Here is a 13,809-nt window from a genome sequence, read left to right as displayed (position 1 = left end):
TCACCGTAAATAGCCACTAAATTATGCATGAATTGAATAATCAGGTACGGACAATCCTGAGTGTGTAGTCTAAGAGATATTGTTTTGTACAAAAAAATAGCTAAAAACCATTTTAATTCTATCTAAAGTTTGTTGATATTGATGTATGTGTAAAAATAATATCGATAGAAATAAGCTATAACGAGATAAAGCAAGTAAAGAACTACTTTCGAGATAAATGGAAAATAGTAATACTTTATTTCTTAAATTTAGACATAAATAATAACAATAATAATGTTCGGAGGGAGGATAGCGATGTTGCCACGTCGATTTGGGTTTCATAAAACGCAGGTCTTATCACGTAGGGCGTGAATGAAGCTATTTGTTATTTATTGTAAAATATCTACGTGAGAAACTGATAGCAGATGAATTCATCAAAAACATGGCTCCGATGTTTCAACGGCTACTTCAAATTTCGTTCAATTTCACCCTTTAGGTGTAAATCGCAGAAGAAACACCAACAACTGTACAAAATGGATTCTACTTGCGTTCGTGTTCCTGTCCCTTGACGAAAGTCGCCTGATTTTATTCCAAAATACATTTTGTATTTTATTAATTGAATGGACAATTAGTATTGTGGCAAGGAAAAGTTTACTTTCGAGTTAACGTACTTAAGAATGTATCAAAGAAGAAAGGCATTTGTGTCCATGCTAGGATCTCATCAGTGATTATTGTTATGATAACAGAAATCATGGTAAGTAACGTCTCACTTAATCATCCACTGAATATCGGCGAATTTCAATAAATTGAATTATGTACTACTACACTTTGTGCTATACGTAAAGATATTCCGCTAAAATCTAAAATTGGTATAGTGTAGGTCGCCTACACTCGAACGAAATTTCTATTACCAGTTGCTTTAAAGCTATATCAACTGCTGACGACGCATTGCAGGATCCTGTATAGTAACGTTTATTTTGCGTAATAATTAGAATACGCGCTTAGTTTCCTGTAATTAAGGACACATACGTACGTATGTCGAGGCACGGTTTTATTTTCGAACTTGCGAGTCACGGCGATAATATTTGTATGTAAATTAAATATTTTCGGGCCTGCGCTGGAATTCAATATCGTTCAAGTAATTATCTACGCGAACGAAATTAAACGAAAACTTTCCAGCTATAAACATAACCACCGTTACAGATCTACAAATCTGGTTTTAATTTAGTTCCGACGCTTTCGTTTGGACGGGAAATGTTCAATGTGTTGAGAACCTGAAAGAGGTAGAAATTTAAGTCAAATCTCCAAAACGAGCGAATAATTAAATTTGTAATTTAGAATATCAATACTTTGTGAACAGGTGTTATGGGAACAGGAGCGAAAGTGGACCGTGGACCATAGTCGGGGAACAACTCAACACATTTTACTTAATAATTTGTGCTCATTAAATGTTTTCGTTAAGAAACTTAAAGGTTTTAATTTTTTTGTTCTACACTGTTTAATTCCGCCTAAAAATAATACCACGCGAGATATTTCAATGGATAAAAACAAAGAGATTTCCCTTATTAAGTGCATCCTGTTCGATTTAGATAACACCTTGATTGAAACCCGTGAAGCAGATGCCAGAGTGTGCGAGAAGGTAAACTAATTTTAGCTCTAATTTGTAAAAATCTATTTTCTTCGTTGACAAGCAACTTTTCGTTTTTAAAACGTAAATTTGATGTATAAAACTTTGATTTTAATTTTTACGTCAGCTAATACGTTTTAATATAAATGTGGAAAATACCCTGTTTCATCAGCTGTTTGAAGTGAGCACACACGTGCATGTTGTCATACGTTGCATGTCTTTGTTTATTCATGTGGTTTTGTTCGGAGCTGATCCTTCGTAATAAAAAGAAAAGTGGCGAAAACATTTCTTTATTTTACTAACTTGATATACGCATTTTAATATTAATAAGTGAGTTTAATAGAAGTTTCTGTTATTAAATTAAATAATTATTAAATTGATTTCAAACGAATTGATAAGATAGAGACCTAAGTGTTTCGAACTCCGTAGAATATGTCAATAAATGTAGACAATCTTTTTTTGTCTACCCTTATAATGCTATTAAATTCTCATCGTGCTGAAAAAGTGTCACATAATTTTTAAATATTTGATCTAACTATAGCAAAAGTATAATAAAATCCATAATTATTTTAATCATGAAAATTAATGTTGATATAATCAAATCTTAATTATTATTTTTACTACATAATTTCGTTTCTTAGAGAATGCTGAAGTCATTCTCATGTCACTATTCAGTATTTATCAATTACCTGCAGTTTATATATTTTTACATATTTATTAGTTATACGGAGTAGTTTGAAAATTGTTGAACATTGAAATTACACGCATATGTCGTTAAACTATGTTAAAAAAAATTACTATTCATAGATTTTTAAATTATTTCAATGCTTTTTGTTATTATCTCGATAAAATGGTGAATGCACAACTGCATAGATCTAATGGTACCAATAAATTAAAATTGCATTGTAAACTTGTGCAGAACGTGAATCATTTGCATGCATAGACTAAAAAACACCCATGCTGTCTTCTAAAATCACTTGCGTCAATCACAACTGGCTAACGACCTGTAAATTAGCTTAATTTATGTGCGCAAACAAACACTTGCTCGTCGGCTTTCAGTTGGATTTTTATTGTGGCGAAGCTATTGCGGATCTTGTTGATTTTAGCTTATATTAATAGTCCAGGAAACGGATCAGCTGAAGTGAGAATCAGGTTTGTTGATGGCCATGAATGTTTTAACATGAAAAATAATTTGCTACCTTTTAAGTTTTATATTCAAACTGTGTTTAGAACCTAACTAATTACATTTAAAAAAATCGCTGCTGCTTTTTTTGTGGTACGCCACTGGCAGCTAAGTTCTTGATTTGAAATTCCCTTTTCAATATATAAACTATTTGTTTCTTTCGTTTCTCTGTATAGTATTCCTTTCAACCAACATATATTGTGGAAATAGCATAGAAACGACCACAGTCTTACTGTATTTTTTATACAGTTTACCCGTATTTGAAACTACACCAAAAACGTAAATAGAAAAAAATTGTGAGTTGTTGCAATTTCGGAAGTAACTTTAACACAATTAAAAGTGAGAAAAAAAGAAAAAGGCAGAAAAATTACTAAACTACACGTAAAATTCAGGATTTAGGGGCTAAGCGACCAGCGGCGTATCATGAAAATTTTAAACGATGCAGTTTAAAATTTTCAATGTAATGTCTCAAAAATTGGTATAATCTATAAAAATACAAAGTTTTAACATCTTGGGAGTGCCTGAGTTACGGAACGAAGCATTTACAGCTATATATTCATAGAGGCTTTCTTTCATAAAATGACCCTAACAATAGCACGATCAAAACTGGAAAAATATTGGAATTTGAAGCTTTTGAATGTTCTGTATAAGGAAAAATACATCATCTTAAATTTAACTATTGACACGTGAAAATGGCTACAAAGCAATTGCTATGAAATGCATAATATTTTCAAAATTTACATTTTCTACAATAACATTGTCAAATATCGATATTCGTACCCATTCCTACACAAAACAAAGAAATTTAACCTCAAAAGAATCTGAACTTTGAAATAAATTTAGCAGGACGGATATTTGTTTATCTAATTTTAAACGGACTTAATGTTTAAAACGAAAAATCTTAGGAAAGCAGGCTTTCCTCCAACGTTACCACGCAGTGAAGTCAACGACTAATATCTAAAAATACGTAAGCCGATATGCCGCACATAAATTGCCGAATATAGAAACTCTAAAAGTAGTTGATTCTAAATATAACTTGAACATTAGAACGTGGAGCGTTTCAGTGCCTTTTCGATGTTCCCAAAGTAAAGAACACCGGCAAATAGTTCCAGTAAACGCGAATAAATTTCAATCGCTACTATGGCGGGGGAGGTTTCTGAAGCTGTGCAAAAGTGTTGTAATTTGTTGAAGAATGCTCCTGGTGACAATGAAAAGTTTGCTGCACTGTTTATGGTAACCAAAATATGCAAGGGAAAACATGCCACCCCTGCCGCTAAAGTTGCCATCTTCGAGGCCATTGGGTTCGACTTTCTGCGCCGATTGCTGACTACTGATAATGTTCCTGTTGATTGCCCACCTTCAATCTATAGATCACTTGCCCTGAACATCCTCACAGTATTTTGTTCAGAAGAACAGTTAGCAATTAAAAAGGAAATGCTGGATTTGATTCCTGTGTTCCTTAACATAGTTAAGTCTGCCGACAGTGAGAATGATGACAACCTCATGTCCATTGGAGAGGCCTACAACTGCCTTAAGGGCATTGCTCTATATGGCCCTGGTCAGAAAACCCTTACGGATTCAGGGGCTATTGATATCCTTAGCCAAATATACTCAAGTGCCAGTTTCCAGTCAGATGAGGCCTTGAACATCATGGGACTTCTTGTTGCCAAAAAAGGAGCACACTCTTGGGATCCCAAAGATCCCAAAGCATTCCATGCTTTAGTTAACAAAATAGCTCTAGATTTTGAAACTGACCAAGATAAAAGAAAGTTTGAATTAGCAGAAAGTCTTAATGCAATTATTTTCAACTGTCCAAGGAAAATTGTTGCTGAAAGTGCTGCAAGCGAAACGTGGCCTCAGAGTATTTACAAAGGATTAACAGACATTCTGCAAAGCAAAGTAGGTCCCGCCCAAAGAAATCCAGCTCTCATTTTAACTTCTAGCATGTTAGATTTGCTAGGAGTGGAGTGGATTTTTAACGATGAAGTCAAAAGTAAACAAATATTTCTTTTGTTGATTCAATTAGCTGCCATTGAAGTTAGGATGCAGCTTGATGGGAAGTCCCTTAAAGGCACTCAAGCTAATCAACAGTTAATAATTGCTTGTTATGTTATATTGGAATTGTCCTTGAATTTTATTGCTCAAGATACTGTGGATATTGATCAGAAAGAGCGGCAAACCATGTATTCTGCTCTAAAAGGAGCTTTCACAGCTGTGATAAATCTTCTCCTAGGCATAACTCAGAACAAAGCCAAACCTACTGGTGAAGATAAACTCTTTGTTTGCGCCACTGTAAGAGTATTAGCTGCTTGGTTGGCACAAGAGACCACTGCAATGCGCGATCAGGTCTACAAACTACTGCCATTTATGTTGGAGATGGCATTTGACAGTTTTCATACCTTCAAAGCACGCAGAATCGCAGAGAAGGCAGGTCAATCAGTAGAAAATGAACCATTAGGACAAGTGGATTTGTTAAGAATCCTCTTGCCTGCCCTTTGTCATTTGGCAGTGGAAGATGAATCCAGGGCAATAATACTAAAAACAGGAGGTGATGCCATTCTGGTAGAGGCGTTAGAATTTTATTGGACTATCGTTAATTATAAAAGACCACCAGTACCAAGAGCAGAAAGATTGAAAGCGCTCAGTCAACCAAAACCAGAACTAACACCAGAAATTCTTGAGGATATGAAAGATGCTCGTTTGGCCATGGTGAGCATATGTAATGTTTTAATGAACTTGACCGTCCTGGAAGCAAAATATGTAGAGAACAGCCCGCTTTTCAACAACTTATTGAAATTTACCTTTGAGAATTTGCCAGAGTTAAAAGACATCCCTGAAAATCTGGTATTGCACGGCAATCTCTCCGTCTTAGGTCTCCTTTTACTGAAGCAACTTTCTAATAAAGTAAAGAAAAACGATTTCTCAATCTGTCGTTTCGTTCAAGCCACAATTCGATTTCTCTGGGATGCCTACATCATTGACGAATCTAATGATCCAAATGAATTAGTGGTGGCAATGTCATATAAGGAACATTGGCTGGAAATTATGGAATTATGGTTCCTGGGAATGCAAACTCTGGCTGGAATAATTTCTCAAATTCCCTGGATCAGCGATTTTATCATAGAATCTGGATGGGCGGAAGGAATTATTCAATTGTTGAAGAAAGTCAAAATCGGGACTTTGCCGGCGAATGTAAAATCGGCTTTTGAAGACTTCCTTTGTCACTTGGTGGATGCCAATGAAAGTGTTGTAGAGGTGCTCAAGAAGGCTGAAGCCTTGAGAGTGTGTCGTAACCACAGACTTATGGAATTAGGCAAAAAGCTATTTGGTGATTAATTAAAATAAGGCCTTTTTTACATTTTTAATTTCAAGTGCTCAAGATTGTATTTACTTGTATACATGCATTTTGGTTTTTTATTTATTTGTGCATTGTTTGTTTTTAAATATGTTGATCCGGAAATCTCTAAAAGAAAATCAATAGAGCAAATTTTAATAACAAATACAAAAATTATTTAAGTAGTATAAGAAATTGTTGGTTTGTTGTTTTCATCTCGTGCTAGCTAATATTACCCAATTTTTTATACAGAAAAATAAATGTTTTTTTTTCTTAAAGTTGTTTCAAAGTTATTTACAACTACAACACAGCAAGCAACTGATTTATATATAAAACACTCCCACATAGGTATGATACTTTTTTCACATTGAAGCTTGAAATGTTTCCAAGTTGTGGCAACTTAAAGAATGCTATTTATAGAGAATTATGTATACGTTTTCAAAAATAACACTGGTTTTTATACTATCACAATGAGCCTGCACATCCCTTATATTGGAAAAACATGAATCCTCTATTAAAAGATACACCTAGTTTATTGTTTATCGAGTTATTTATAGTTCAACCTAATAAATTAACAGATGAACTGAAACTGCGCTACAAACATAATGTTTATATGTTTATTTTTATCTTTAGATGGGATCAAGACTTGTTATTTTTATTTGAAAGGGAGGGGAATATATTATTGTTTGGTTTACTGTTTAGAAAAAAATTTTGATCATTCTATATGAGGAAAGGAAATTTATAACTGATTCTCATGGCTTTATGATTGATATTCGTTGGTGCGAAATAGATTAAAGAATTGAATAGAAATTTAAGGAAAATGTCTACTTTTATTCGATTTGGGGTCGGGGTTAAATAGAGCATTCTTTCGTAATATCAACGCCACTTTTAGTATAGGTATCAATTTCTCTCAGAGCAAACTCTTATCACCGTTCCTTTGAAAAGTACCTCCTGAAGGAAATTTGCATAACTAATGATGTCATGATAAATTTATTAATATTTATTAAATTTGAGCATTGAAGAATAAGTTAAAGAAAAAAGGGCAAAATTTTGAACTTTAGAATTTCAAATAATACAAAATTTAATCTGTGTTTTAAGAAAATGGGTATTCGGCGACGTCCTTTCAGTATTGAATTGCCCCATTTCTGCAGCTCGGAGATTTCAAATACGTACATTTTCAGAATGCATAAAAGTAGTAAATTTGCATGTTGGGATATAAATAAATCCACCTACCTACCGATCTAGGTTTCTTGCACAGTGAATCGGATATATCAATATTCGTGGCGTTCAATATTGGTCATGGTTGTTTTGTCAATTGCAGGAAACCGTTGTTTTTAACATTCGCTGCTTAAATCGTTTATACAAGAACTAAAGCAATAATCCAAATTTATTAAGTGAAAATACTATATGTAACGTGTGGAAAGTACAACTTTATTGCATGCATGCTACAAAAATTCTTAGCAAACGGAAAACAATTTATTTTAGATTGCCAAAGATCTCATACTAAAATACAGCCTCAGTAATGAAGAAGCTACGTCAATGGCTGCGAATTTCCTGAGCAATTTTAGAAGATGCCCAGAAAACAAGCTCATGAGTTTAGACCAATGGAGGACCCATCTGTGGTCCCAAGCTTTAGGCGAAAAATACCAAGAAGATGCAGGTAAATACGAATACGTAAATTCAATATTATTTTGGTAATGGGAAATTTGAATAAATGAAACACAAATATTTTAATGTTTTCTATTAATCTGAGCAAAAGCACGTAACACAACTGTTTTCGACACTTCCTAATTGAATGTGTTGCAACAATGCCTGGACCACGTCTGGATCTGCTTGCTCGTCACACAACAATTCGAATTCTGGTAGCAATTTAAGGTCGCAATTTTTAAGTTCGGCTGACGCCTCAGCGTCAAGTTCCGGTTGCTGCTTTCTAACTTTATCCACTTTGGTAATCAAGTCGAAATACGGCCCGTTGTCGAATATTTGTTTAGTTTTGATGTCTTGGTTCATAATTGTATATCCTACAGGATCGGGATCTGAGTAGAAAGTACTGCTGAACTGGCTATTGTCAGAATCTAATTTATAAGTATGTTTCATTACTCATCACAACGTTTCTCAATACTCGATATTCATCTTACCCTGAGAAATTGCCATTTCGGGCAGATTATCATCGGTATTATCTATCTTTTCTAATTCGTCGCTAACATTTGCAACTTCACCTAGTCTTACTTTCTTAACGGCCTTGTCAATTTTCTTTAAAAACTGATCAATATCGGACTTCGACGACTCAGGTTTAAAGCTATAGGGTGGGGCAATAGGGGGCTGAACGGGGGGTGTATATTTATAAGGGGCTTCGCCCTCTAGTTGTAAAGGGTATGTCGTATCCGAGTCATATGCACTGACATCTCCACATACAATGAAAGGGATTATAACTCGATTAATTCCTGAAAGTGGGTAAATCAAGAGATAGAAAGTAATCATATAAAATCTAATCAAAAATCCATTGTGATAGCCCAGTCATAAATGGATTGTTTTACCCAACTAGAAACATAGTATTAACACAGGCAAAACTACACAATACAAAAGAACTGAAAGTGAGAATATAAATATTAAATTTGTGGTATTTTTTACGATAAAAAAAAGTTTTCTTTACATATTATCGCGCAGTGTTTTAACTTTTGAAAGAACAAAACGCAAAATGGGAATTGAAACGTTACTACTTACCCTCTAAAGAACTAAAATCTTTATTAGAAACTTCTAAATAGGGAGTCATCAGAGTAGGATCAAAGCCTTCTGGTGGGTTGTATTTTTGACATACTACAAATGCTTCTATACTTGAATTCCTGGAACTTTTAGGCTTCGCGACATGAACTTCTTCAAACAGGGTCAATAGCTGATTTGTCAATAAATCATTATCTTTACCCCTAAATATTTTTGCCACAAAGGTGCCCCCTTGTTTTAACACATTGCAAGTTATGTGAAGAGCGCCTAAATGTTACAAAAATCGTACAGTGGCGCAATTTATAGTTTATAATGCATAGGTAAGTACCTAAAAGGAGCTGGGCTTGAATATAAATATCCATGCAATGCAGGCCCGTAACATCTGGAGCACCATCACAAATCACTATATCTGCTTTCTCTCCTTCAAAATGTGATATGATTTCTTGTGCAGTTGAAAATTTTGTAATGTCACCTTGGATTTGAATTACCCCAGGAAGAGGAGACATAGGCTAAACAAAAAAATACCTTAATACCTCTACTATATGAAGCAAAATATTTCAGCAATCTATTCGTTTGGGAAATATCCATGGAATTAATAGTAGGTATATATTAATTACTTCGATGGCATAAATTTTCTGCTGCTGCTCCTTTGTTTGCCAAAAAAACTGAGTTGAATACCTACCTGAAGATCAACTGCAACTATCTTTACATCTTCATTTTTCTTTCGAGGTTCACTGTGTTTTGCATCTTTCATTTTCTGTTCTGCAGCTACAGCTTCGGTGGAAAACAAGTAGGTTGGTTCCTTAATGCAAATTTCCTCGTTTAAGTACAGTTTTCGTGACAATACCTGTGACCAACTCCCAGGAGCCGCACAGAGATCTACTGCTCTGGTGACCCCCTTTAATACACTAAATTTTTCGTCGATTTGCAGTAATTTGAATGCACTCCTTGCTCTCCAACCCTGTTCTTTGGCTTTTCGGTAATAAATGTCTCTTTTATCTTTTGAGGTTTTTCCCATTTTTTAGCAGTCTGGAGCAAATTTACAAAGAAGTTATTCAGGGACACTCAACTCCTGGCACGACTTAATGTTCAATTAATGCACATAGTGACCTCTTTTTTGTTAAATTGTTTTTGTTATTGCTCCTAAATTTGTTTTTATAGTACAATAATTAGAAAGAAACCCAACCTAACTTTTTTTGAGTTAGCCAGCTGGTAACTGTTCAGTCAGATTAAATCGCTGTTAAAAGAACTTGTTGAACTGGTTCTTGTTACTCCGATAACTTATTGTTTTCACTGATATTATCGATACTTTTTTATTATCTATAACAGAGCAATTTATTCGCCTTAGACTCGGTTTTCTAAACTCATTAGAACTATGCCTCATAAATCTTCCATTATTTCCTCTTTCCTAAGTTTTTCCACAAGGCCCTGCTTAGACTACGAGCATTACTCATTTATGTATTCAAGTCCTGTGATTTAATTTGAAATCACATTCTCCGAGTACGGTATACACATGTATCACTGGTTCACCACATCTTCTTTGCATTTTTTACTTATTATTTACTTTACAGTAGTTTCCTTTTGAAGCCTCGTTATAAGGTTTTGCTACATTTTTACAAATAGTATCAAAAATCGTCCTTCACCAAAATATCAAGAATTTTTTAAAAATCCTTTTCTTGACAATTTGGCAAGTGTTCCATGCGATATAATAGATATGTATTTCCTTGTAGCATTATAATATGACTGATTTTTTACTCCCGTTTATTTTTTTAATTGCTTGGGTCGATTCAGTTAAAGTTTTCGTTGACTAATACAAATGAGTATCTTTTAGATATATTACGGTTTATATGAGAATTTGAGAGGCGTCGGAAGTGTGCCTACAATGTTAGCTTATCCGAATTTTAGAAGGAAATAGCAACGTCCAGTAGATTGTTACAAACTTCTGCCAAAATGATTTAAAGTAACTACCACCCACTGGGATAATTCAACCTTCTTCTAAAAGACTACAGGAGTTTTTCGGAAACACCAGGGGTGTTTTTAAACATTTTGTATTTTGAAAACGCAGGGTATCTAGTCGTACGTTCATAAGAATGTTCTTTCTTATTTTCACCTAAGGGGTATTTGCCGTATGTTTGAGGAACATCCTGTTTACAGCTGAAATTTTGACATCGTAATATATATATAACAAAAATTAAATATTGAGAAAGAAATTGTGTTCATGGAAAAAGTCTTAATTGATCTAATAGAATTTAGGAAAGATTAGCTCAGGGGCTTTTGTCTTTTGCTGAACCTTATTTTGGCGAATATAAGCGTATGGATAAGCTTGGTTTCATTTTTTTGATTGGATGTAAAATTTTCCAGTAAATACTCTAAAAGATTTTATTTATATTCAAATCAGTTTGCTCGATTTTGACCGTAAACAAAGACCGAGAAGAGAAAGCTCTCAGAATAACAGCGATACACACATATGCACATATTAATAACCGAACTCTTTTACTATTTTCTTTATTTTTTTATTTGATTTTTTACATTTTCGTGAGATTTGTTTCTAGGCGTTACTCCATGAAAGTGAAATTATTGTCTTCTCCACCTCTCAAGGCAACAACCAAGTGTAGAATTGTTCCGGCTTTGAGTTTGTAGCTGCTTATTGTCTTGTCGTCTTTTAACTGTTTACCTTGAAAGACCAACCTCTGCTGCTGAGGAGGAATGCCTTCTTTTTCTTCAAGTTTCGCTTTTAAGACTATAGAAGCAAAGAGCAAAGCATTCAAGATCATAGTGCGTAAATAGGTACTCACCCAGAATTTTGTCTGATGGCTCTACATCGATCATACGTTCATCTCCAGTTAAAGTAACGACTTTTATTATCATTGAATATTGAAAACGGGACTAAAGTCCGAGTCTTGCATTGAAAGTGGTTTATTGAGGATTTTGAAAATGGAAGTTTTATCTCAAATATTAAAACATATTATGATTTTTGACACCATTCATATGATGGGGGAACAACTCAAGGTAGATTTTGACACTCATACAACCAGGTGCATTTTTTCAATTTGATAAATATTTGCACTTCAAAATTTTTAGAGTTAAAACTTGTATTATCTTACATTGATAACCTTAATGAATCTCCAGGTGAAACACCCAGTAGGTAAGCCTATTTTGATATTTTGCCTTGATATTGGACGCTTAAATCCTAGGAGAAGTAAAAATAGTGGAAGTGAACTCAGTAGATGAAATTCAAGCTCTTAAAAAAAACTGCAAGTGTTGTTGCAACTTAAGATCACAAAACCAAACACGATTATTTTAATTGCTTCAGATTTGATATACCAAAACTGGCTTACTCAGCGTTATCAACACCTGGCAATGTCCCAAGAAATAACATATCTACTGAAGAGCCTGAGAAAAAAGTTTCGCATTGCCCTGATTACTAACGGCACCTCTGCTTCTCAATGGGAAAAAATCAACAAACTGCAACTAAAGAGTTGTTTCGATTTAATCCTGGTCTCAGGTACGAGTAACTTGTTCTAATATTTTATTGCAAATTGTTAACACTAACATATTTCAACCATTTTAGCTTTGTATCTGTTATAAAATGGTAGTGGTAAGTCTCACCATTTTACTTACTTTCTACATCGTAAAATGTGAACACTTAAATGACCGAATGCACTGTTTCTGTATTACAGGGGATTTGTCTTACGAGAAACCCGACAAGAACATTTTTTTCCAAGCCTGTGAAATTCTCAATGTCAACCCGAAGAATTGCTTAATGGTGGGAGATAAGCTCGAAACTGATATAGAGGGTGGATTGCAAGCAGGTTTGGCGGGCACCGTGTGGATCCCGTTAAACAGACATTACAGGCTGACTGATGATGACCCCAAGCCAGATTATGTACTAAAGAGCATCATGGAGTTGAAGGATCTCCTACGCAAATTGGAGGGTTCTCAGAAATGGTCAAATGAGTTAAAATATTCTGCATCTTTGCGTCAGTCAAACATCAACTTGGAGGAAGATTGTTCAGCCAGTACGTCGTTTTCGGACTACGACGTTCCTAAGTTGATTTTTAAGCAGTTTTCTAACGTTTTTAATATTGAAGAGAATTCTAATTCCAATGCTAGCGATGGCAGCTGATGTTTTTTGGCCTTTCTTCGAATAGGTAGTAGGTTGTTTCGTAGAAAGTCCACTATGGTTGTAGGTGTTTAGTGGGTAGACGGTAATTATAATCTATTTCGTGAACTCTAAAATATTTTTAAAGATCACCCTTTATTAATTGGACTAAGTTTTAGAGTAAATATTTAAGGATATTTTATCCAAGCTTAAAATCATACTGATAGGAAAGTCAAATACTAAGTACTCTGAAAGGCGTCTGGTGAAAATTTAAAATTCGTTCTTCTCGATATATCTCATTTCAACAAGAATCGGCCCTGAGTATCCTTGTTAACATGCCAAAGAGCAATTCGGAATCTGGAAACTATGTATTATTTGCTTTTAAAACTGAATACTTCATTCATATAAAGACTGGGTAAAACACAATGCTTATGAGGTTTGTATATCTATGTAATATTGTAATGTATGTATACTCTCGCAGGAATATATTTTTCTTACATGTAAACCGCTGGATTACGTGGCGTTTTTTATTCCGTATTTAGTGTTTTTTCTAACGACCCGTATCTTCTATAGATACATATTTTCTCAAAGCGTGATTAAAAAGGTCATTGGAAAGCCTTCCTCTGCTCCAAATCGAAATTTCACGAAAAACCGTTTTTAAATCGTCTCGACCGTGAGACGGAGCATAAAAAGAGCTGCAGGCTAGGGCAAACCGGCAAGTTAGCAGTGGCAGAGCGCGTACTATCAAAATGTCGTCAGGTTTCATTCAAAAAAGATAAAAATCCGGCACGAATCTCAACACCACCATCCTAAGCTAACCGGAGTTCGAAGTTAGCCAACTTTAATAGGAAGGAAGAAGCTAC

At 34.5% G+C, this 13,809-nt stretch overlaps 3 protein-coding genes across 7 annotated transcripts; 2 read left to right on the top strand and 1 right to left on the bottom strand.

The window, feature by feature from the left end:
* The first annotated feature begins 427 nt into the window (after window positions 1–427).
* LOC136341428 (N-acylneuraminate-9-phosphatase) lies at window positions 428–13,451 on the top strand. 5 transcript variants are annotated; one of them, XM_066286404.1, is made up of 5 exons: window positions 436–733; window positions 1,340–1,618; window positions 7,609–7,783; window positions 12,158–12,349; window positions 12,525–13,451. In XM_066286404.1, exons 1-5 carry the CDS (start codon window positions 716–718, stop codon window positions 12,968–12,970), a joined length of 1,110 nt encoding a protein of 369 aa, XP_066142501.1. In that variant the 5' UTR covers window positions 436–715; the 3' UTR covers window positions 12,971–13,451. The 5 variants fall into 5 exon arrangements, with proteins under 5 accessions (XP_066142502.1, XP_066142501.1, XP_066142505.1 ...); XM_066286407.1 differs by lacking the exon at window positions 436–733 and adding an exon at window positions 932–1,262; XM_066286406.1 differs by lacking the exon at window positions 436–733 and adding an exon at window positions 932–1,262 and having other exon boundaries at window positions 1,318–1,618.
* Window positions 3,594–6,401, top strand: Neurochondrin (neurochondrin). The gene has a single exon (XM_066286372.1). The coding sequence runs from the start codon at window positions 3,930–3,932 to the stop codon at window positions 6,123–6,125; it is 2,196 nt and encodes a 731-aa protein (XP_066142469.1). The 5' UTR covers window positions 3,594–3,929; the 3' UTR covers window positions 6,126–6,401.
* On the bottom strand, window positions 7,850–10,378 carry LOC136341421 (tRNA (cytidine(32)/guanosine(34)-2'-O)-methyltransferase-like). The gene is made up of 5 exons (XM_066286389.1): window positions 9,527–10,378; window positions 9,173–9,353; window positions 8,848–9,111; window positions 8,262–8,567; window positions 7,850–8,198 (listed from the first exon to the last, which is right to left on the bottom strand). Exons 1-5 carry the CDS (start codon window positions 9,860–9,862, stop codon window positions 7,867–7,869), a joined length of 1,419 nt encoding a protein of 472 aa, XP_066142486.1. The 5' UTR covers window positions 9,863–10,378; the 3' UTR covers window positions 7,850–7,866.
* Window positions 13,452–13,809: the final 358 nt, after the last annotated feature.

Source organism: Euwallacea fornicatus, chromosome 10, assembly GCF_040115645.1.
Source record: "Euwallacea fornicatus isolate EFF26 chromosome 10, ASM4011564v1, whole genome shotgun sequence".
Taxonomy (NCBI): Eukaryota; Metazoa; Arthropoda; class Insecta; order Coleoptera; family Curculionidae; genus Euwallacea; species Euwallacea fornicatus.
The sequence above is the reverse complement of the archived record's forward strand: the minus strand, read 5'-3'. Positions and strand labels throughout refer to the sequence as shown.